Consider the following 17,712-nt stretch of genomic DNA (forward strand, 5'->3'; position numbering starts at 1 on the left):
GGCTGTTGGCTGACAGGCACCTCACCACCGTTGGGTGTGGACTGGCAGGGCCTTTCTGGAGAGCAGTTTGGGCAGCCGGTGTAGATGCACACACCCAGGAAACCAGCGATTGTGCCCGTCGCAAAGAATTACACAAAGTGTGCGGAGATGGGTGGGCACTGTTGTCTTGTTTGTGAAATGAAATACTATAGAAGGGTAAATGGTCTTTAATTAGGGAATGGGTAAGCGCGGTACATCAATGTGCTTAAAACCCGTAAAGTTAGGGGCGCCTCGGTGGCTCAGTCGGTTGGGCGGCCGACTTCGGCTCAGGTCATGATCCCGCGGTCCGTGAGTTCAAGCCCCGCGTCAGGCTCTGTGCTGACAGCTCAGAGCCTGGAGCCTGTTTCAGATTCTGTGTCTCCCTCTCTCTGCCCCTCCCCCATTCATGCTCTGTCTCTCTCTGTCTCAAAAATAAATAAACATTAAAAAAAAAATTTTTTTTAAAAACCTGTAAAGTTAGGTAGATCTATCAGTATTGACATGAAAAATTCTCAAGATATTGGTATGATTGACTTTAGAAACTCTAGACATCTATATATTAACATTATAGAAAGATACAGATGATAGATGATGGGTGGATAGATAGATGATAGATTGATTCAGGGCAAGATCTGGCAGGATACACACCAAACTACCTACTAGGAATGGCAGTAGGACTTCAGGGTTAGTGAAGGGTTGCTTTTGCGTGTTTTACTGTACATAATTCTATGTCATGTGAGTTGTTTTTGTTTTCATGTTTATTTTTGAGAGAGACAGACAGAGCACGAGGAGGGGAGGGGCAGAGAGTGAGGGAGACGCAGAATCGGAAGCGGGCTCCAGGCTCCGAGCTGTCAGCACAGAGCCCGACTCGAGGCTTGAACCCACCAACCGTGAGACCAACCTGAGCCAAAGTCGGACCCTTAACCAACTGAGCCACCCAGGCGCCCCTGTCATGTGAATTTTTAAGGGAATGCCCTCCAGTACTACCTGTGTCATTTTTGTTTAATTTAAGTGAGTCATCCCATGATCTATATACAACCTGATTCCATTTTGTTATTTCAAGAAATACGCATTTAACTATTAGAAGAGCATCTTGGGCTAGCTGGCCACCACCCTCCTTCCTATCACCACCCTCACCAGCATCTAGTTGGCTGTGTTCATATAATTTTCAGCTGGGAGCAGACAGAAGACTTGATCGGGGGCACGGACAGAAATAGAAAAGCGGGATGAAGAGGCATGCCCTGGTCCCCCTCCCGGGCCTTTGGATGACCAGGGCCCCACAAAGGATCCAATAAAGCTGCCCAAGGGTCTTAACAGGCAGAGAGTGAGTGACAATGTGAGACACGGGGGCTGGGGAGGAGGCCTCTCCTCCCGCCTCTGCCCAGAACCCGACACCATTCTGGTGCCTCCCGTCTCGGCAGCTCTGAGTCTCCAAGGAACAGCATGCTCAGCAGAGGATATACTGGCATTCTCATGATGCAGTGACGGTGGAGAAGAGCCAGAAGAGGAGGGAAAGAACGGGGAAGCAAGTCGGAGACAGCCCAGAAACAGGTCACAGTCCAAGGGAGATTTCCAAGCCCCCTTCCGGGGGTCCAGGAATTAACCAGGGGACCCTTTTAAGTGAGGCTGAGCTCTGCTTCCACATAGAACGGGGACATCCAGCGGGGGGGGGGGGGGGGGGGAGGGGGGGGGCGGCGGGGAGGGACACTGGGCTAAGGCTTGTATCAGGGGACGTGGCTCAGAAAGCAGCCGCCGAACTGCGGAAAGTCCAAGCCTAGTCGGGGCGCTCACCGATCTCCACCTCCACCTCCTCGGGCACCACCTTGCGGTAGAAGAACAGCGTCAAGGCGCCCTCCTCGTCCTTGGTCTGGTTGAGGAAGTGCAGGATGAGGTCCTCGACCTCGCCACCGTCGCGGTTCAGCAGCTCCTCGAAGAGGTGGGGGTCTGTGAGGCCGAAGGCCGTGTACACGCGGTCGCGCATCCACAGCACCCGCAGGTCGTCCATGGCGCCGCCAAGGGCCAGACGGCGCCCCGGGAGCCCAGCGACGGGCGGCGTCCGCGGCTTCGGCGCCCCTGGCAACGGGAGCCTCGGCAACGGCCGCCGCAGGCGCGGGTCGGCAGCGTCCCGGGACGCGCCCGCCCCGCCCCCGAGCTCACTGCGGCGCGGGCCCGTCCCCCGCGGGTGGCGCCCAGCCTCCCCCCGGATCCGGGCCCGCCGCTCCGGCCGGCCGGAGAGCCGAGCGGAGCAGCGGGCAGCACGCGTGCTCCCGCGACTCGGGGGACCGACGAGTCTGGCCCGGAGCCGCCCGCCGCTGTTGCCCGGGACACCCCGCTGCGGGCTCCAGGGAGCCCCTCCTAGGCTCCTCATCACCCCGGGCTACCATCCCGCCCTTCTGCCCCCAAGGAGGCCAGCGAGGCGACCGGTCAAGGTTGCACTGTCTCGGAGATGGCCCAGGCAGAGTAGGAGGTGAGGCCCCCGCCTCAGATAGTCTGAGCCCCGGCCAGTGTGGATCAAAGGGCCTCAGAAAGCAAGTACCTTGAAGAGTTCCAGGAATGGGCCGGTTCTCTCTGGCACACGGATCAGGGAAGAGGGAGTCCCAAGAAGGGACAGGCGACTTCTGGCTTTGGCTTTCTAGACACGTGAAGGCATAATAAAGCAAAACACCCATGTTTTAAAAATATATTTATTTTTCATTAGTAAAAAGAAGTTCAATACTGATAGGAAGATGCAGAGTTGTCCTTTCGTGCATTTGTGGAGCTTTAACTTAGTGACTGCTCTCCCCTCCTGGAGAGGAGTCCCTGGACCACAAGGCTGACACCAAGAACCTAGCCTTCTTGTTGGATTTTCCCATCAAGGAACACGTGGAATGTTCTGAAGTATTTCTTACAATTCTAAACCAAAGCCCGGCCTCAATGACCTCGCTGTTGGAAAACCATTACTTGGAACTGCCTGATTTTCATCATCTTGAATCAAGATTTCCTAATAACCTTACTGGAGATTATACCAGATGGCATGCACGCAAACTTGGCTTTAAAATTTTAAGTGAAGAGATTGACTGTTCTCAAATGCAGACTGCAGAACAGTTGTAGCAGTTCTGTTTTTGTTTTCCAAAATGAGTCAGACCCTAAAATGCCTGAATATTGAATTCATAAACATCTTAAGAGTGACCTATGCTATATTCTAGGCCTTTTGAAGCTACAGCAGACTGGAAACTGAGAACAGAATGTTGTTATAAAGTACCCATTCCCGAAATGAGGACAGAATGGCATTCCGTGAAAGGGGTGTCTTTTCAAAGTCCTACCCACAAGGAATGGACAGTCCACAGGGCTCACCATGATCCCCATCAGAACACCTGAGTTCTTTAACTGATCATAATTACATCACCACAAGGACGTTCTTTACCCTTGCAGGATGAAATCAAGTTGTTTTCCTGAAGAAATGCCTTGGATTTTTATTTTAGGACTCCATTAACACACAGAATGAACACCCGAATGAACACTGGAAAATATGGCTGTCGTGACATTTATCATGACGTGTTCTCTTGAGGAAAATAAACAGATATATAGCTTCATCCCGACAATTGACCATTCTTCCTCCAGATATTTGCTATTAAGGGAACAAAGTCTGTCTCAAACATGATATACATAATAGTTCCACCAGACAGCTTAAACATAAAGCAAAGCATAAAGCATAAACATAAAGCAGCCACTGGAACCTACAGCTTTAGAAAAAAAATTAAATTTCCCCTAGTGCCTACAAGACACGATCAAGCTCTATTTCTAGAGACGCCTTTCACCAAAGTTGGGACTACTAATTCATTTTTTATACAATTATGTAGAATACATAACCACTACATAGGTCTCAATTAAAAACGGGCTCTTTCCTCTCTGTTCTATACCCTGGTAAGAGATGTTACTTAAAATGAAAAATTCTGTAACAGCCCATAGCAGTTACCAGTGGGGGCACTAAAAACTTCCAGCAGACACTACAGGCCTCCTGTTTACTCATCAGCTAACGGTGCCCCGAAATCGTGAGTTTCCTAAGGATGAATTACCAGTTTATTACAACAGATCCCTGGCGTAAAGTAACGAAGATGGCCGGTGCTGAGGGACAGCATTGTTCAGAGTTTGTATTCACCCAGCAGGAGTGTCCAACGTGAGACCTTTCCGGAGAAACTGCACCCTGAGAGCAGAATCACTTCCCAAGGATTTATCCACGTGGTTTGAAGCTTGATATTGTAATACGAGGGACAAAGGCCAGTAACTCCCAATTGGTGAAAGAGCAGCATGGAAGGCTTACCACACAAGTAAGGTCTAATGTTAGCGTCACGATTACGTCAGCGTGTTCAGTTCATGCCTCTCGGCAAACAGGTCTCGACTTGACCTGAAAAGACACGCCTAGATCCAGGGCTACCAGAATCCAAGCTTGAAATGAAAATTCCAAACTCCCCCACTAGGCAGGGTGTAGGCGTATGGTGACAAACAGGCCTCTTCATGCACCTGCCTCAAAACGTTAAGTGAAAACACTGCCGATTTCTTTTTGAAAATAATTACCTAACATCAATTACAGCAAAATATGAAAAATGAACATAATTTACAAAACTACAGATCGTCCTCAACTTACGATGGGGTCTCATCCTAAGTTGAACATGCATTTAACACACCTACCCTAGGGAACACCGCAGCCTAGCCTGGCCCGCCTTAGACGTGCTCCAAACACGGACAGGAGCCTCCGGTTGGGCACAATCATCCACCACAAAGCCTATTCTATAAGGGAGTATTGACTATCTCCTGTAATGGGCTGAATCCTGTACTGAAAGTGACAAACTGAACGGCCGTGTGGGCGCAGGTGGCTGTCCGTGTACCACCTGCTGACTCTCCCGACCGCGTGGCTGTCTGGGAGCTGCGGCCTCTGCCCAGCATGGCGGGAGAGGATGGGGCCGCAGATCGCTGGCCCGGACAGGATCCAGATTCAACCCTGCAAGTATGGTTTCTACGGAATGTGTATTGCTTTCACAACATCATTAATTCAAAATTCATTAAGTGGAACCACTGGTAAGGTGGGGACTGTCTGCGTAGATTAAAACATTCAACAGGACTCAAAATCCTTCAAAGCTAAATGTCAAGTGAATAGATGAATTTAAATTAAAGAGAATTTTCAACCGATCCAAATGGTGTTTGAAAGCTTAAATTAACTCTAAATACCTCTACCAGACCTTTATTTACAATCAGTCTGAAAGTAAAAAAGAAATTATAATTATACTGTTCTCAAGGACAGGTGCAATCTCTTCATGGTAAAATCTCTTAATTTATATTTTGTTATAAAAATATACAAAATACTACTTTTCACCTTCCCTTCACTCAGTATAAACCCCTAAAAGGTTCGGTAACATCAGTAACATCATACGAGTTGGTCCCTAAGTTCAAATCACATCCATATTTTATCTTTTACGGTCACACTGGGTTGTAAGGCTCGGTATACAGTTTATCTTTCCAACATACAATTATCATAATTGGTTTTATATAAGGATAAGAGGGTAAGAATATCTTTAAAAATATACAAGTGGGATAACCATCTGTCGTACGTTATTTTTTCCCGTTTTCTCCAATCATTAAAACAAGACAAAATTGTAGAAATGATCCCCTACTTGCAGTTCTAGACAGCATACGATACAAAATGTTTACACACTTTTAATCAAGCAGAATAAATGTGAATCTTTTGATTATCCGTCATTAAATTTTTTAAAAAACTATACTTAACTTCAGCTGTTGGAAAATATTATCTGACAACTTCAAGTGACAGAATAACGCTGTAATTTTTTTTTAATAAGGTGAAAAGGACTCGAGTAGCTAAGACCATTTTCAACTAGCCATTCAAAACCACTTCTCCCCCCCAAGCCTCTATTTTTAAAAATAACTTTAACATAACTTTTGGCATTAACTTAAATTTGCTCACCATAAAAACTGAAAGAAATTTACATATCTGAAATTGATAAACGTTACAAAATATTTAACATGAGGAAGAGGTATATCTTACAGAATTATTTGGCTATATCATAAGGCAATCAATGAAGATGGAATTTTTCCTATCGTAAGTTTGACGGAAGTGAAATTCTGTAACATGATAATTCTCCATAAATCCGAAAGCTTGTTTGGATACGGCAATATGATCATGCCACGTCGTCACTGAACTTCGACGAAAGTAGTCTGAATGAGAAAGGAACAAACTTGGTGCCTGCACCAACGTAGAACTTGTTCTGAAATTCTACCCTAAAACAAAAAAATTTCCGTGTATTAGCGAAAGACCGTGAGTAACATTTCCTACATTTCTTGCAACAACATTTATAAGTTAAGAAAAAACCCCAAACAGCTCCTGTGCTGAAGCTGCTTCGTTCCGTACGTGCTCTCCTGGCACACGTGTTATTACTTAAATAAGATACACACAGACACACACACAGCCTGCCCGTGTCGCCCTCCTCGACGTGTAACGGAAACGCGAACCCGTCATGACCCCTCACACGCTACACGCGTACACACGAGTATTCAGAACCTCTCTCCCCACCCGGGTACCTTCATACACAGACAAGCAATCCGACATACGCTGTAAACCATCACGAAATACGGAAGAATTTTATTTTGTTTTACAATGAGGTAACCTGTCAGGCCCCAGATAAATTCAAAGTATTAAACATACACGGTTATTAAGTGCCAGGATTTTGTGGGGCTATTTATACACGTGGGGAGACGGGTGCAATATTTTTTAAATAGCAGTTCCAAAGCTAACTTGCACACTCACCAGTGGAGGCGTATGGCGTGGAGAAATGCAGAAAGGCCTTCCATGATCAAAAGGATGAAAATTGTCAACACTGCAAAGAGAGCGATTACTGGTAGCAGCAGCAAGACTCCGTAAGTGGTGTCTACCCGGAGGCCCACGCGCACCAGCATGGTCCACAGGACGTCAGACAGCTCTGCGGGGGAGTCATTCGGCAGGGTTAACTTCTGTTTACGTCCACGGCGTCGCTGCACTTAGCCAGGGGGACCGGGTCTCCTTCTGCCAATTCTGAATTATTATCCACAAAGAACCCACACGCCTACACAATCTACACGTAACCTGCCTCTCATGTAAAAGTCAGCCGGCTCCCGATCACGTCAAACACGGAGGAAGATACGGCACGCCGGAAAACCCAGAGGCCTGCCTCGCCGTGAGAGAGAGGGCTGACACAAACGGGCGAGGCTGTCCCCGCACAATACTGGCTCACGCGGTACCCGAAGGACGCCGCTAGGCTTCCCTCGGAATTGTGAAATGTCGCACAGAGTCCCCCCCGGGTTCACCGCGGCACGGTGGGGCGTCTCGGCACAGAGTGTGGGACCGCAGGTCTCGGCAAAAACTTACGTGCGTGGGCCAGGCTGAGAGCCCAGAGCCTCAGGTACGAAGCGGTGTTGGAGATGCACCCCAGACAGTACTCGATGGAGTGAATCACTTGGGTCATCAGTATCTCTCCAAAATTAAACTGAGGGAGATCACACAACACGCGTCAGAGTCGCCGAACTGCCCGCACGTGCCCACCCACCGCCACGCCTGTCCGCTTTCCATCCCTCGCTCAGTGGAAGGACCGGCCTCTGGGAGGCTGGGGAGACCGCGAGGGAGCGTGAGGGGCAGCGAGTCAAAGGCCTGAGCTCGATTCACTGCCCCGTCACAGACAGCGCGCCGCCCCGGCTCCCCCGGACTCAGTTTCCCGTGCGGCACCCGTGTCACGGCCCTCGGGCAGCCCAGTGCGACTCTGGGGCCGGTCTCAGCGACCACGGAACACCTACTGAAACCAGAGACCCTGACCGACCACGAGCCTGGAAGACTCGGAAGTCTTCGGAAGACAGGTGCGTGTCTGCTGCATAAATGCAGGCCCAACGAGGGGAGACTGTGAAAAGGGCCCCCGGCAGTGAAAAGGCTGTAAAACACTGGGAAAGAGGACTCTAACGCTCCTCCCCGTTCTGCTTTTTGGTTCTCTTATGATCCTATAAATTATCAATCATCCCAAATTAAAACACTACATTACGTAACAATTACAAAATGTTGACCGTCAGAAATCTTGTTTGGCCCTTACTGGATGGCCAAATAAAGTTTCCAAGAAAATAAAGCCGACCAGAGTCGCGGAATCGGCTCTATTCTGTCTGCCCAGGGCTGTGCCGCCCTTCTTTGGGGGGAACTGCTTCTTCCGCCATTCACCCCACACCCCCAGCCACAGCCGTTACGGGCTGAACCATGACCCCCTCCAAATTCACATATTGAAGGCCTAACCCCAACGTGACTGTGCTTGGAGACAGGGCCTTTTAAGGGGTAATTAAGGTTAAAAGAGGTCACGAGTGTGGGTGCCCTTAGAAGAAGAGACGCATGCCCTCGGAGGGCAAGGCCCTGTGACGACACGTTGAACAAGGCAGCCCCCGCAAGCCAAGGAGGAGGCCAGGGGAGAAACCAGCCCTGCCAACGTCTTGAACTCGGGCTTCTAGCAGTAAACCTCTCTTGCTGAAGACCCCGTTCCGTGCAGGTGACAGGAGCGGTTACTGGAACAGGGATGACGAGGGACTGCGGCCGGACAATCACAGTTCTTCCTTGGGATGCTTCCTAATCTAACAATCAGCCGAGAGCGCTTTCCTCTCCGACTGAAAGACTGGAGAAAATAAGCTCAGGGCTGGCTGTGGCCAAGGTTCCAAAATCGTGGGGCCAACTGGCTGCAGAATATGAAGCCAACTTGCAAAGGAAAACCAACCCAGACTTCTTGGAATTGGACGCCCAGAAACCAATCATCCTGAGGCCAACTCTGCTCCTGTCCTGACATGAGCCAGAAGATTCCCCGTGAAGCCAATGTAATCAGGTCTCCCTCTTACAACTCCAAAGTTCTGACTGAGACAAGAATCTCTGGAAAGCGATGCTCATGGCACCTTAAGTCACTTAATATGACAGCACGTAATGTTAACAGTAGAAATCCCACTGTAAAACTGAAACAACAGAATGGTAAGCCAAAACCCTTATGGCCAACAATCAAAACAGTATTTGGGGAAGCTTTTGTAACAGGTGTTTCGGGTTTTGAGGTTTTTTGTTTTTTGTTTTTTGTGTTTTAAGTAAACTCTATGCCCAACGTGAGGCCTGAACTCATGACGTGAAGATTAAGAGTCACACACTCCACCGACTGACCCAGCCAGGCACCCCGAGAGCTTGGCTTCTTGTCTAATGTTATGGACAGTAACAGAGAAGATTACCTCTTCACACATCATTTCTCTATAGCCATCTTCTATTTGGTTATTTCCCTCTTCTATGTCTTGGCTTCCCAGTAGAGAAACTTCTTCCTCGCTGTCTTTCCTTACGAGTGTGTAACCACTCTAACAACAACCAAAAGAATACAGAGTCATTGCCTTTAAAATCACAAGGACCTGACAAATCCAAAGTCAGAGCCCCTTCATTTCTCCTAATGATGCGGCTCTTCGAGATTAGAAAGTTGTTTATGAGAACGCAAGCATATCCTACCTGTTAGGATGGCTACTATCCAAAAAATGACAATAATAAGTATTGACTAGAGGAACTGGAACCCTCTGTGTACTGTTGGTAGGAATGTAAAATGGTGCAGCCACTGTGGAGAACAGTGCGGTGGTTCCTCAAAATAATCAAACACAGAACGTGATCGAACAACTCCATTTCTGGGCACATGTCCAAAAATCTGAAAGGACTCGAAAAGATTTTTATACACCGTGCCGAAAGCGGCATTATTCACAATAACTGAAAGGTAGAAACAACCCAAGTACCCGTCGATGGATGAACTGATAAGCAAAATCTGATCTATCCGTGCAACGGAGTATTACTGAGCCTTAAAAAGGAAGGGATTCTGTTACAATCCAGATGAACCTCGAGGACATTATGCTCAGTGAAATAAGCCAGTCACAAAAGGACAAATACTGCATGAGTCCATGAATACGAGGTGCCTAGAGGAGTGAAACTCCTAACAACAAAAGTAGATGGTGGTTTTGAGAGGCTGGGGGAGGAGAGACGGGGAGTCAGCGTTTCATGGGGACGGAGTCTCCATTTGGGAGGAGGAGAAAGTTCTGGACGTGGACGGAGGTGACAGTATAGTCTATCACAATTATTTTTAAAGAAATCAAACGAGAAAGTGGACACCCGGGGAAACAGTCTAGGAAGAAATTTAACAAAATGGTAACCCTGGTTATAAGCGCATGACAGGATAGGGCGCTCTTTCCTGTGCGTTCCACGTTTCCTATAATTGAGGGAGGTTATTTAAATTAAACGACACTTTAAAGAAAAAAGTCAAGAAGCAAGGAGGAGGATCAAAAAGCGCTTTGCCGATGACAACAGTGCCGGAGGACCTGCTTCGCACCCCCCGCCGGCCCAGTTCATCCCCGCACGGCCCGCGCCCACGGGCCCGCACCGCGGGCTCCGCAGCGAGCTTCTGCGGAACGGGCGACACCGAGCTTCCGGATAAAGGGAGCGCCGGCTTCACGTCAAGAGCCTGAGACCCTCTGAGAGGTGTTTTCTTTACGTCTCTTTCTGTACCTCCAACCGGGCACCTCCGAACACGCGTCCGGACCCACACTTACCCGGCTGACGCCAAAGCAGCTGCGCCCGTTGTGGAGCCACAGCAGGAAGAGGGGTTTTCCCAAGAAGAGCACGGGAACGGACAGCGCCGTGACGGCCAGCAGCAGTCTCTGGACGCGCTCCTGTCGCGCAGAAGGGGAGGAAGCCCGTTAAAATGCAAGGACGCGCTGGCCGGGTCACTGGTGCGTTTTAGGAGTGAACCTCCAGGAGAATGTCTCCTGATTTACAATAACGAGGAGCAGAAGGTAAACGCAAAAGCCGAATTGTATTGGCCAGCAGGTCTTTTCCCAAACTCATAGCCGAATTCTAGAACTCATGAGTAACACCACCGACAGGGCGGTAAAATAACACTTTGTTCAGATCGGCGAGGGATGCATAAGAACATTCTAAACCAGAGGCAAACCCCAACTCGTCATTTCCCAAAAACACTGAAAGAGGACGAATACAAACACGGGCTAGACATTTTTTTAGATTCTTGTTTTTATTATTATTATCATTGTAAAGATTACTTGAGGAACCTAAATGATAGTAAGTGGATTCACTTCTACACAAGAAAAATACTAAAAGAGCATTCAGAACAAAACTAAAAGCCTTTTCTTCAAAAGTCGGCATATTTAAGGGCGCCTGGGTGGCCCGCTGGGTTGAGCCACTAACTCTCGATCTCCGCTCAGGTCACGATCTCATAATTTGGGAGTTCAAGCCCTGCGTCAGGCTCTGTGTTGGTGATTCTCTATCTTCCTCTCTGTCTGCCCCTCCCCTGTTCGTGCTCTCTCTCTCTCTCTCCCTCTCTAAAATTAATAAGTAAACACGTTTTTTAAAGTACAGATATTTACCGTCACCTAAAAAGAAATCGAGAGCAAAGCACATTCGCGCTTATACTTATACAGCCACTGCGGTCTGTGTGGCTTTATAGGGCCCGGAGGCGGCAATGAAAACAAACGATCGGGCATCACACGGTCCCCCGCCTAGCCTTCCTCCACGGCCGCCCCCATGTGACGCACAGATTCCCAGAGCCGCGTGCACCACGTGGTACGAGCTAGCAGCAGGTATGCGTTAGCATCTCGTACCGCACCACCGACACGAATGTGCCCCGAAACGCGGAGAAACGCGGCGGCCACGGGCAGAGTCCCATCCGAAGTCGTGAGCTGTGTGGTCAAGCAGACCAGACTAAAATCTGGGCTCCGCCGGCAGCTGTGTGACCAGGCCTGCCCTGAGCCACCGGGATGACACCACCGACCTCGAGGGCTAGCGTGAGTTAAGAAGAATAATCACGGAGAGCACTTCTCAGGCACACCGGAGACGTTAAATAAGGTAGTGCCCTTCAGTGATCTTCCCGGCCACGGCACCTGAGCGCCGCCGAACTCCCGTTGTGCCTTTCTCCCACAATCTACGTCATCCCACAAAAAGGTTCAACAAAGCAACCATGAAATCTAATCGAAAGATCACAAACAGGAGAATCATAAGTAAGAGTTGAAGCTCAAACAGTTCAAGAAGGACACGTGTGCACGGCTCACAGCGAAGCCCACGGTTCCACGAGCTGAGCTTCCAATCGGGCTTACAGTGAACCGAGCTGTCCGTGGAAGGCGGAAAACAAAACCAAACGCTCCATTTGCAGGGTCACCAAAATTAAAAAAACAAGAACAAAACACCTACAGCTTAGGAGAACACAGGTGAGGACAGGACTGAGAAGATTTCTCCGGTATCTCACAGGCACTGGGAACACGACACGCAAGGTCCACAGCAGCGTCCTTCAGGAGTGACACTGTGGCACTCGACACAGCACAGAGACCCTCACCGTAATCACAACGCAAGCTCACGTTTATTGAGCACTGGTAGGTGCCAGGTACTTCTAAGTATTTGATCAGATTAACTCTGGACTACAAATTGGGTCCTATTTTTATTCCCGTTTGACAGGTGAGGAAACTGAGGCACAGAGGAGTCAAGGTATGTGTTCAAAGCTCCCCGTCAAAGAAGTGACAGAGCTAGGATTGCAAGCAGGGCGGTCACCCCCGAGCCCTCACCCCGCCACCGTGGATGTGGTGGGCGTTACCCAAACATACCACTCTAGAAAAGCCAGTTTGCGAGAGGGTCCGTGTGCTGTGGGGTCCAGACGCCGGTTCTGGGATGCCCTGGCTTAGTCAGAGATTGATTTTAAAGCAACTAGAAAAATGGAGGGGGCGGGGTGGGTGGGATTTGCCAGTCCTCAGAAACCCTCCAGTCCATACATTTTCTTCCCACAGTTTTGACGGCTACTGAGTGTTTCCCAGAGCCCCCAGCACAGTGTTCAGAGCAGGGTGACGAGCTCTTGCGACAACATACAAAGAAACAGGAAAGCCCCTACATTCCTGGGAGGCCTGCGGAAAGCCCCTTCAATCATCTACTGTTTAAAACAAAAAGGCTACCATCAGGACTTCCTGTAAGCTCACGGGGGTGGAAAAGAACGTTACCTACCTGCCCTGAGTAAAGACCATTCGTTTCACTAGCCGGGAATAAAAACATGTTAATAAATTCAATCAGAATGCTGGGAGCGACTCTGGAGGTTTCTGCCGAATAAACCAGCCACTTATAGACGATCATAAATATAAGGTATCCAAAGATGCACAGCATAAAGAGAAGTTCTGGGACAGAAACCAAATAAATATTGAACTTCTTCCGGAAATGCCTAGAAAAAAAAACAAAATGGAATCGATCAAACCATGAGCAAGTTTGGACTGAGATAAAGAATGAAGGGGGCACCCGGGTGGCTCAGTCAGTTAAGTGTCTGACTTCGGCTCAGGTCACAATCTCACAATTCACAAGTTCTAGCCCCGCATCGGGCTCTGTACTGACAGCTCGGAGCCTGGAGCCTGCTTCGGATTCTGTGTCTCCCTCTCTCTCTGCCCCTCCTCCGCTCACACTCTGTCTCTCTCTCTCTCTCACAAAAGTAAATAAACATTAAAAAAAAAAAAGACTAAAAAAAAAAAAAAAAATGAAGACAAAATTGCTCTTAAATTCTTTGTGACGAGGCCTCTCCCACCAGAACATCCTTTGTCTTATAACTCATACTACCGATTCAGATACATCCACGTAGAAAACAGATGTGAGCACAGTGGAAAGGCTAGTGTTTCACTAACAGGTCCAGTTAGAGGAAAAAGATGCAACGTCTTCCTCTTGACACGCTAGCTCTAGCAAACAAACAAAAAGCTTTCCAACTTATAATGAAATAAGAGTATGACAAAAACTACTTCTGGAAACAAATCTGAATGTACATGCCGCATGCCTCCCTCCCTTGAATGGAAAACTCCATGTGGGCAAAACCTGTCTTCTGTCTCCAGCACTACTCAGTCCCTGAAGCCTAAAACAGCGCCTGGTATATCCTCTACAGTCAATAAATAGCTGCTAAATAAATGAATCACTGAAACGGTCAAAACCCTGTGTGATCACAACACAATCAAATGCACAGCATTCCAGTACACTGGCTGCCTTTAAGGGCAGGCCCATACAGTCCACCCTCAAGAGGCAAAGTTTAAGAATACCAAACTTGGCTTATAAATACTGCTTTAAAAAAAAAAATCTGGGGGCACCTGGGTGGCTCAGTCGGTTGGGCATCCGACCTCAGCTCAGATCATGGTCTTGCGGTTCATGGGTTCGAGCACTGCGTCGGGCTCTGTGCGAACAGCTCAAAGCCTGGAGCCTGCTTCAGATTCTGTCTCCCTCTCTATCTGCCCCTTCCTCGCTCGTACTCTGTCTCTCTCTCCCTCTCTCTCTCCCTCTCTCTCTCTGTCAAAAATAAATAAACATTAAAAAAACTTTAAAAAAATCTGTACTTACAAGTGGTTAAATATTCCCAGAATGACTCCAAAAGTCATGTGAATAATTCCTAAAATCACAGACATTTTCATTTTGAAAGAGTTTAGGAAAGTGAGGCGATTTGTGGCCAAGTTCCAAATCTGAAGACAAAACAAAACAAGACATCTTTAACTTCCTTCAACTGCTTCAGGACACATAGGTGACACCGGACATAGGAAGGCAGCTACAGATTTAAAAGGAAAGCAACGTTCAGACTTCCTCCTTGACGCCTGTGATCTGAGAACCACCGATTTCCTGAAACCAGGACCAGACTGTTACCAACAATCCCGTCTTTAATATGAAATGCAAAGGATGCCAAACGAAACCACACTGTGTTTAGGGAAGCGGCCTGTGAGGCGAGACCGAGAGGAAGAGCAGGGGAAGAGTCACACGGAGTCAGCGGGGCGGCCAGTTCCCTCTGGGGAGGGCCGGTGCGGCCAGGGGCGCATTCCAGGTCCCGGGGTCACTTACCCTGGGGGGTGGGGGTGGGGGGCCGTACAACTATGTGTGTTAGGACTTCACAGACAGGTTTTATACATCCTTGTGCGTGTGCGTTCTATAATAAAGTTTAACAGGAAGGGAGGGAGGAAGCGTCAGTGCAGCAAGTGGCCAAACCGTGCTGATAAGACCCAGGGCACCCAGGCTCAACCCCCCGGGGCTCCCTGACCAGCCCCTCCAGGCCCCCGCCGCTGATTACCTCTCTTCTCTCTTCTCTCTCTGAAAAATTAATTCCTACAGTCCCTCACTCGGGGGATTAGGAAAAGGGAAACAGGGCCTGTTAGTTCTTTTTAAGTGAGAAGAAGGTTCTAGAAAGAGGTATTTAGGCTGACTTCAGCTTGACTGCCTGGACCCACGGGAAAAAGCCCACTGACGGCGCCCTCCTCCGGGGAAGCAGGGGCGGGAGAGGAGGAAAGTCGGCAACAACGCGACATCTCGCCAGCGACATGTAAGCCTATCTTTCATCACTAAGCCTAAAGCAACTGGGTACAGAACAATCTTTTAGGCAAAAACGGGAGAATAAGAAGATAGATTTAAAAGTTCATAAAGAAACTTGGCAGGAGACGCTAAAACTACCTCCAGCCGTTCCCGGGTCAGGGGAAACTGAGGAAATAAGGACTGGACAGAGGAGACCTTCGCAAGAGCTGGACCTTGCCTACGCACATGGATCTATTTTTTAACCAGATGAGCGTGGTGCCGATTTTTAAAATTAAATCAAAGCGAAACGAGGCAGTACCGTGCCCTAGTCTCTTCCTCCCCCCACAAAACGCCCTCCTAAACTTTCTTCCTTGGAGCCTATATTCAGAAATGTTTCTCTCCTTAAAGCAAGGCCACACATTATTAGGAATCTGGCTCCAAAATGCTGTACCTTAAAGAAATTGTTATGAAAGTTTTTTCAAGTTTCCAGTTATATGAAGATGCAAGGCAACAAGGCTGAATTACACAAATTACATTTAGAGGCGAGAATGAACAGACCGGTTAGGAGGGCACTGGCTTGGAAAGCTCCAATGAAGGTGCCGGACCTTTCTCTTCAGTTTTTTCATTTCTGCACACGATTATAGCTCACGCCCCCAGACCGATTTTGAGTTGGTTTCTAAGCTCCCCTTTCTAGGGTGAGATTCTCCCAGAAGACGGCCAACAGTCCAGAAAAATGGTCCTTCAGCCTGGAGGTAGCCTGCTGGGGGCCTGGGCACCGGGTGGGAGCCTGGGAGGAGCCTGGTGGGGGCCTGGCATGGGCCTGGGGGGTGGGGGGCCCTGGAGGGAGCCTGGCGGGAGCCCAGTGAGGCCTGTCTGCTGAGCCCTGTGGGGCATGGGGTGGGGGCGGCAGTCCCGGTCCCCTGCAGCTGCGTCTTTTTTTTCCTTCTCCAAACACTTCCCATTTCAAACAACTACCTCAATAAGCACCCTGAGAACCTTAAGCTCCCTTTCAGCTCTAAAATTCCTATTATTTCTTTCTAGATCACAGGGTAAAAAAACAAAAATTTCCACAAAGAAAAAAGAGATTTAGGAAGCTGCCTCCACTTAAAGGCTCCTGAAATGCCATTTCTCCCTCGAGGTCAGGAACCCCGACGGCGTGCGGCCCCACCTCTCTGGACGGACTCCTCCCACTGGGCACTGACCCGGGCTCCCACACGGACAGCTCAGCTTCATCTCTAAACCAACTTGACTGGGGAGGCACATGGGCCACGGCCACCCAGGCAGAAACCCCCCAGGGTACCTTCCCCACCGCCTGCAACCCGGGGAACCTTCTGAGGAAGCACTCGGACAATTAAAACCAGGTGCACCACAGAGGGAGCGGAGATAATGGCGAGGAACAGGTGCACTCACGGGATCGATACCAAGAGGGTAAGGGCCTTGGAACACTCCAGGAACGCTCGGGTCCAGCTGCAAAACCCTGTTGTGCCTGACGATGCTGTCACTGTAACAGAAAGCAGAGTGAGCAGGCTGACCTAGCGGAGGCCGGAGGAACCTCCGAGAAGCGCTTTCCGACCTAAAACACCGCTGGGTAACACACACTTACTTCCAGAGCCCCATCTTCTTCTGCTCCGCAGGGGTGTGGCTGGAGCTGTACATGGCTGACACGCTCCACCCAGAGCCAAACAGGTTGACCGACTTTGAAAAGCAGTCGTTGTAGATGAGGCCCGTGTACACGGAGAACAGCCCCATCAGCAGGAGGATGTATCGGCCATTGAAAAACATGCGCATGATCTGTGGAAAGCAGGGCAGGTGAGCAGAGGGGGACCGCGCGAAATCGCAGGAGCGGGACCCACGTGGGCCTGGGACTTCTCAGAGGGCTGGCGTGGGGGGCGTCGCCGTCACAGAGACCACAGGCCCGCACCCCTTACGGCTCCTACAGTGACGCTTACTGCCAAAAACTGACATTTAAGATCATCCCTGCTAACCACCCAACCAGACGTAAGGAGCTGCGTGCGGTGTTTGTAGTCTCACCTCTTGTGACTGATTTAGTCTGGGGTGGTTTTCATTTAACACCAGCAAGAGGGCAAACAGGAACATCACGAAGCCATGTCCGAAGTCTCCGAACATCACGGCGAACAGAAAGGGGAAAGTGATGATGGTGAAGAGGGCTGCGGGGAGAGCAAGACGCTTGACTCACCGGAGGCAGAAAATTCTAGTTAATTCCAACACCCGACCTTCTCCAGAATTCTCAAAAGAGAACGGACAGGTTCAAGGGAACAGTTTACACTCAGGACAACGACACAACAGCAGCAGCGAGCCTGTTTCCCCAACGCCTGTCACGGCGTCGTGGG

At 49.3% G+C, this 17,712-nt stretch overlaps 2 protein-coding genes across 4 annotated transcripts in view; both read right to left on the reverse strand.

Annotated features, from left to right (window-relative positions):
- DNAH10 (dynein axonemal heavy chain 10) overlaps nucleotides 1–2,195 on the reverse strand; it is a 151,910-nt gene extending 149,715 nt beyond the window's left edge. The window contains exon 1 of the mRNA XM_053901932.1: nucleotides 1,810–2,195. Coding sequence (XP_053757907.1) covers nucleotides 1,810–2,023 — 214 coding nt within the window. The 5' untranslated portion in view covers nucleotides 2,024–2,195. The remainder of the gene's footprint in view (nucleotides 1–1,809) is intronic.
- A 489-nt stretch (nucleotides 2,196–2,684) lies between these two features.
- The window catches only part of ATP6V0A2 (ATPase H+ transporting V0 subunit a2), a 43,620-nt gene continuing 28,592 nt past the window's right edge, over nucleotides 2,685–17,712 (reverse strand). Inside the window, exons 11-20 of one of the 3 annotated variants that reach the window (XM_019467670.2) lie at nucleotides 17,393–17,529; nucleotides 16,965–17,152; nucleotides 16,772–16,862; nucleotides 14,429–14,547; nucleotides 13,070–13,280; nucleotides 10,621–10,740; nucleotides 9,274–9,393; nucleotides 7,412–7,529; nucleotides 6,815–6,884; nucleotides 2,685–6,288 (exon numbers count right to left, since the gene is read on the reverse strand). In XM_019467670.2, coding sequence (XP_019323215.2) covers nucleotides 6,189–6,288; nucleotides 6,815–6,884; nucleotides 7,412–7,529; nucleotides 9,274–9,393; nucleotides 10,621–10,740; nucleotides 13,070–13,280; nucleotides 14,429–14,547; nucleotides 16,772–16,862; nucleotides 16,965–17,152; nucleotides 17,393–17,529 — 1,274 coding nt within the window. In that variant the 3' untranslated portion in view covers nucleotides 2,685–6,188. Of the gene's footprint in view, nucleotides 6,289–6,814; nucleotides 6,987–7,411; nucleotides 7,530–9,273; nucleotides 9,394–10,620; nucleotides 10,741–13,069; nucleotides 13,281–14,428; nucleotides 14,548–16,771; nucleotides 16,863–16,964; nucleotides 17,153–17,392; nucleotides 17,530–17,712 lie in introns of all 3 variants that reach the window. The other 2 variants (XM_019467669.2, XM_019467671.2) reach the window with 2 other exon arrangements.

Source organism: Panthera pardus, unplaced genomic scaffold (genome assembly GCF_024362965.1).
Source record: "Panthera pardus isolate Hobbes unplaced genomic scaffold, ASM2436296v1 HiC_scaffold_15, whole genome shotgun sequence".
NCBI classification, from domain to species: domain Eukaryota; kingdom Metazoa; phylum Chordata; class Mammalia; order Carnivora; family Felidae; genus Panthera; species Panthera pardus.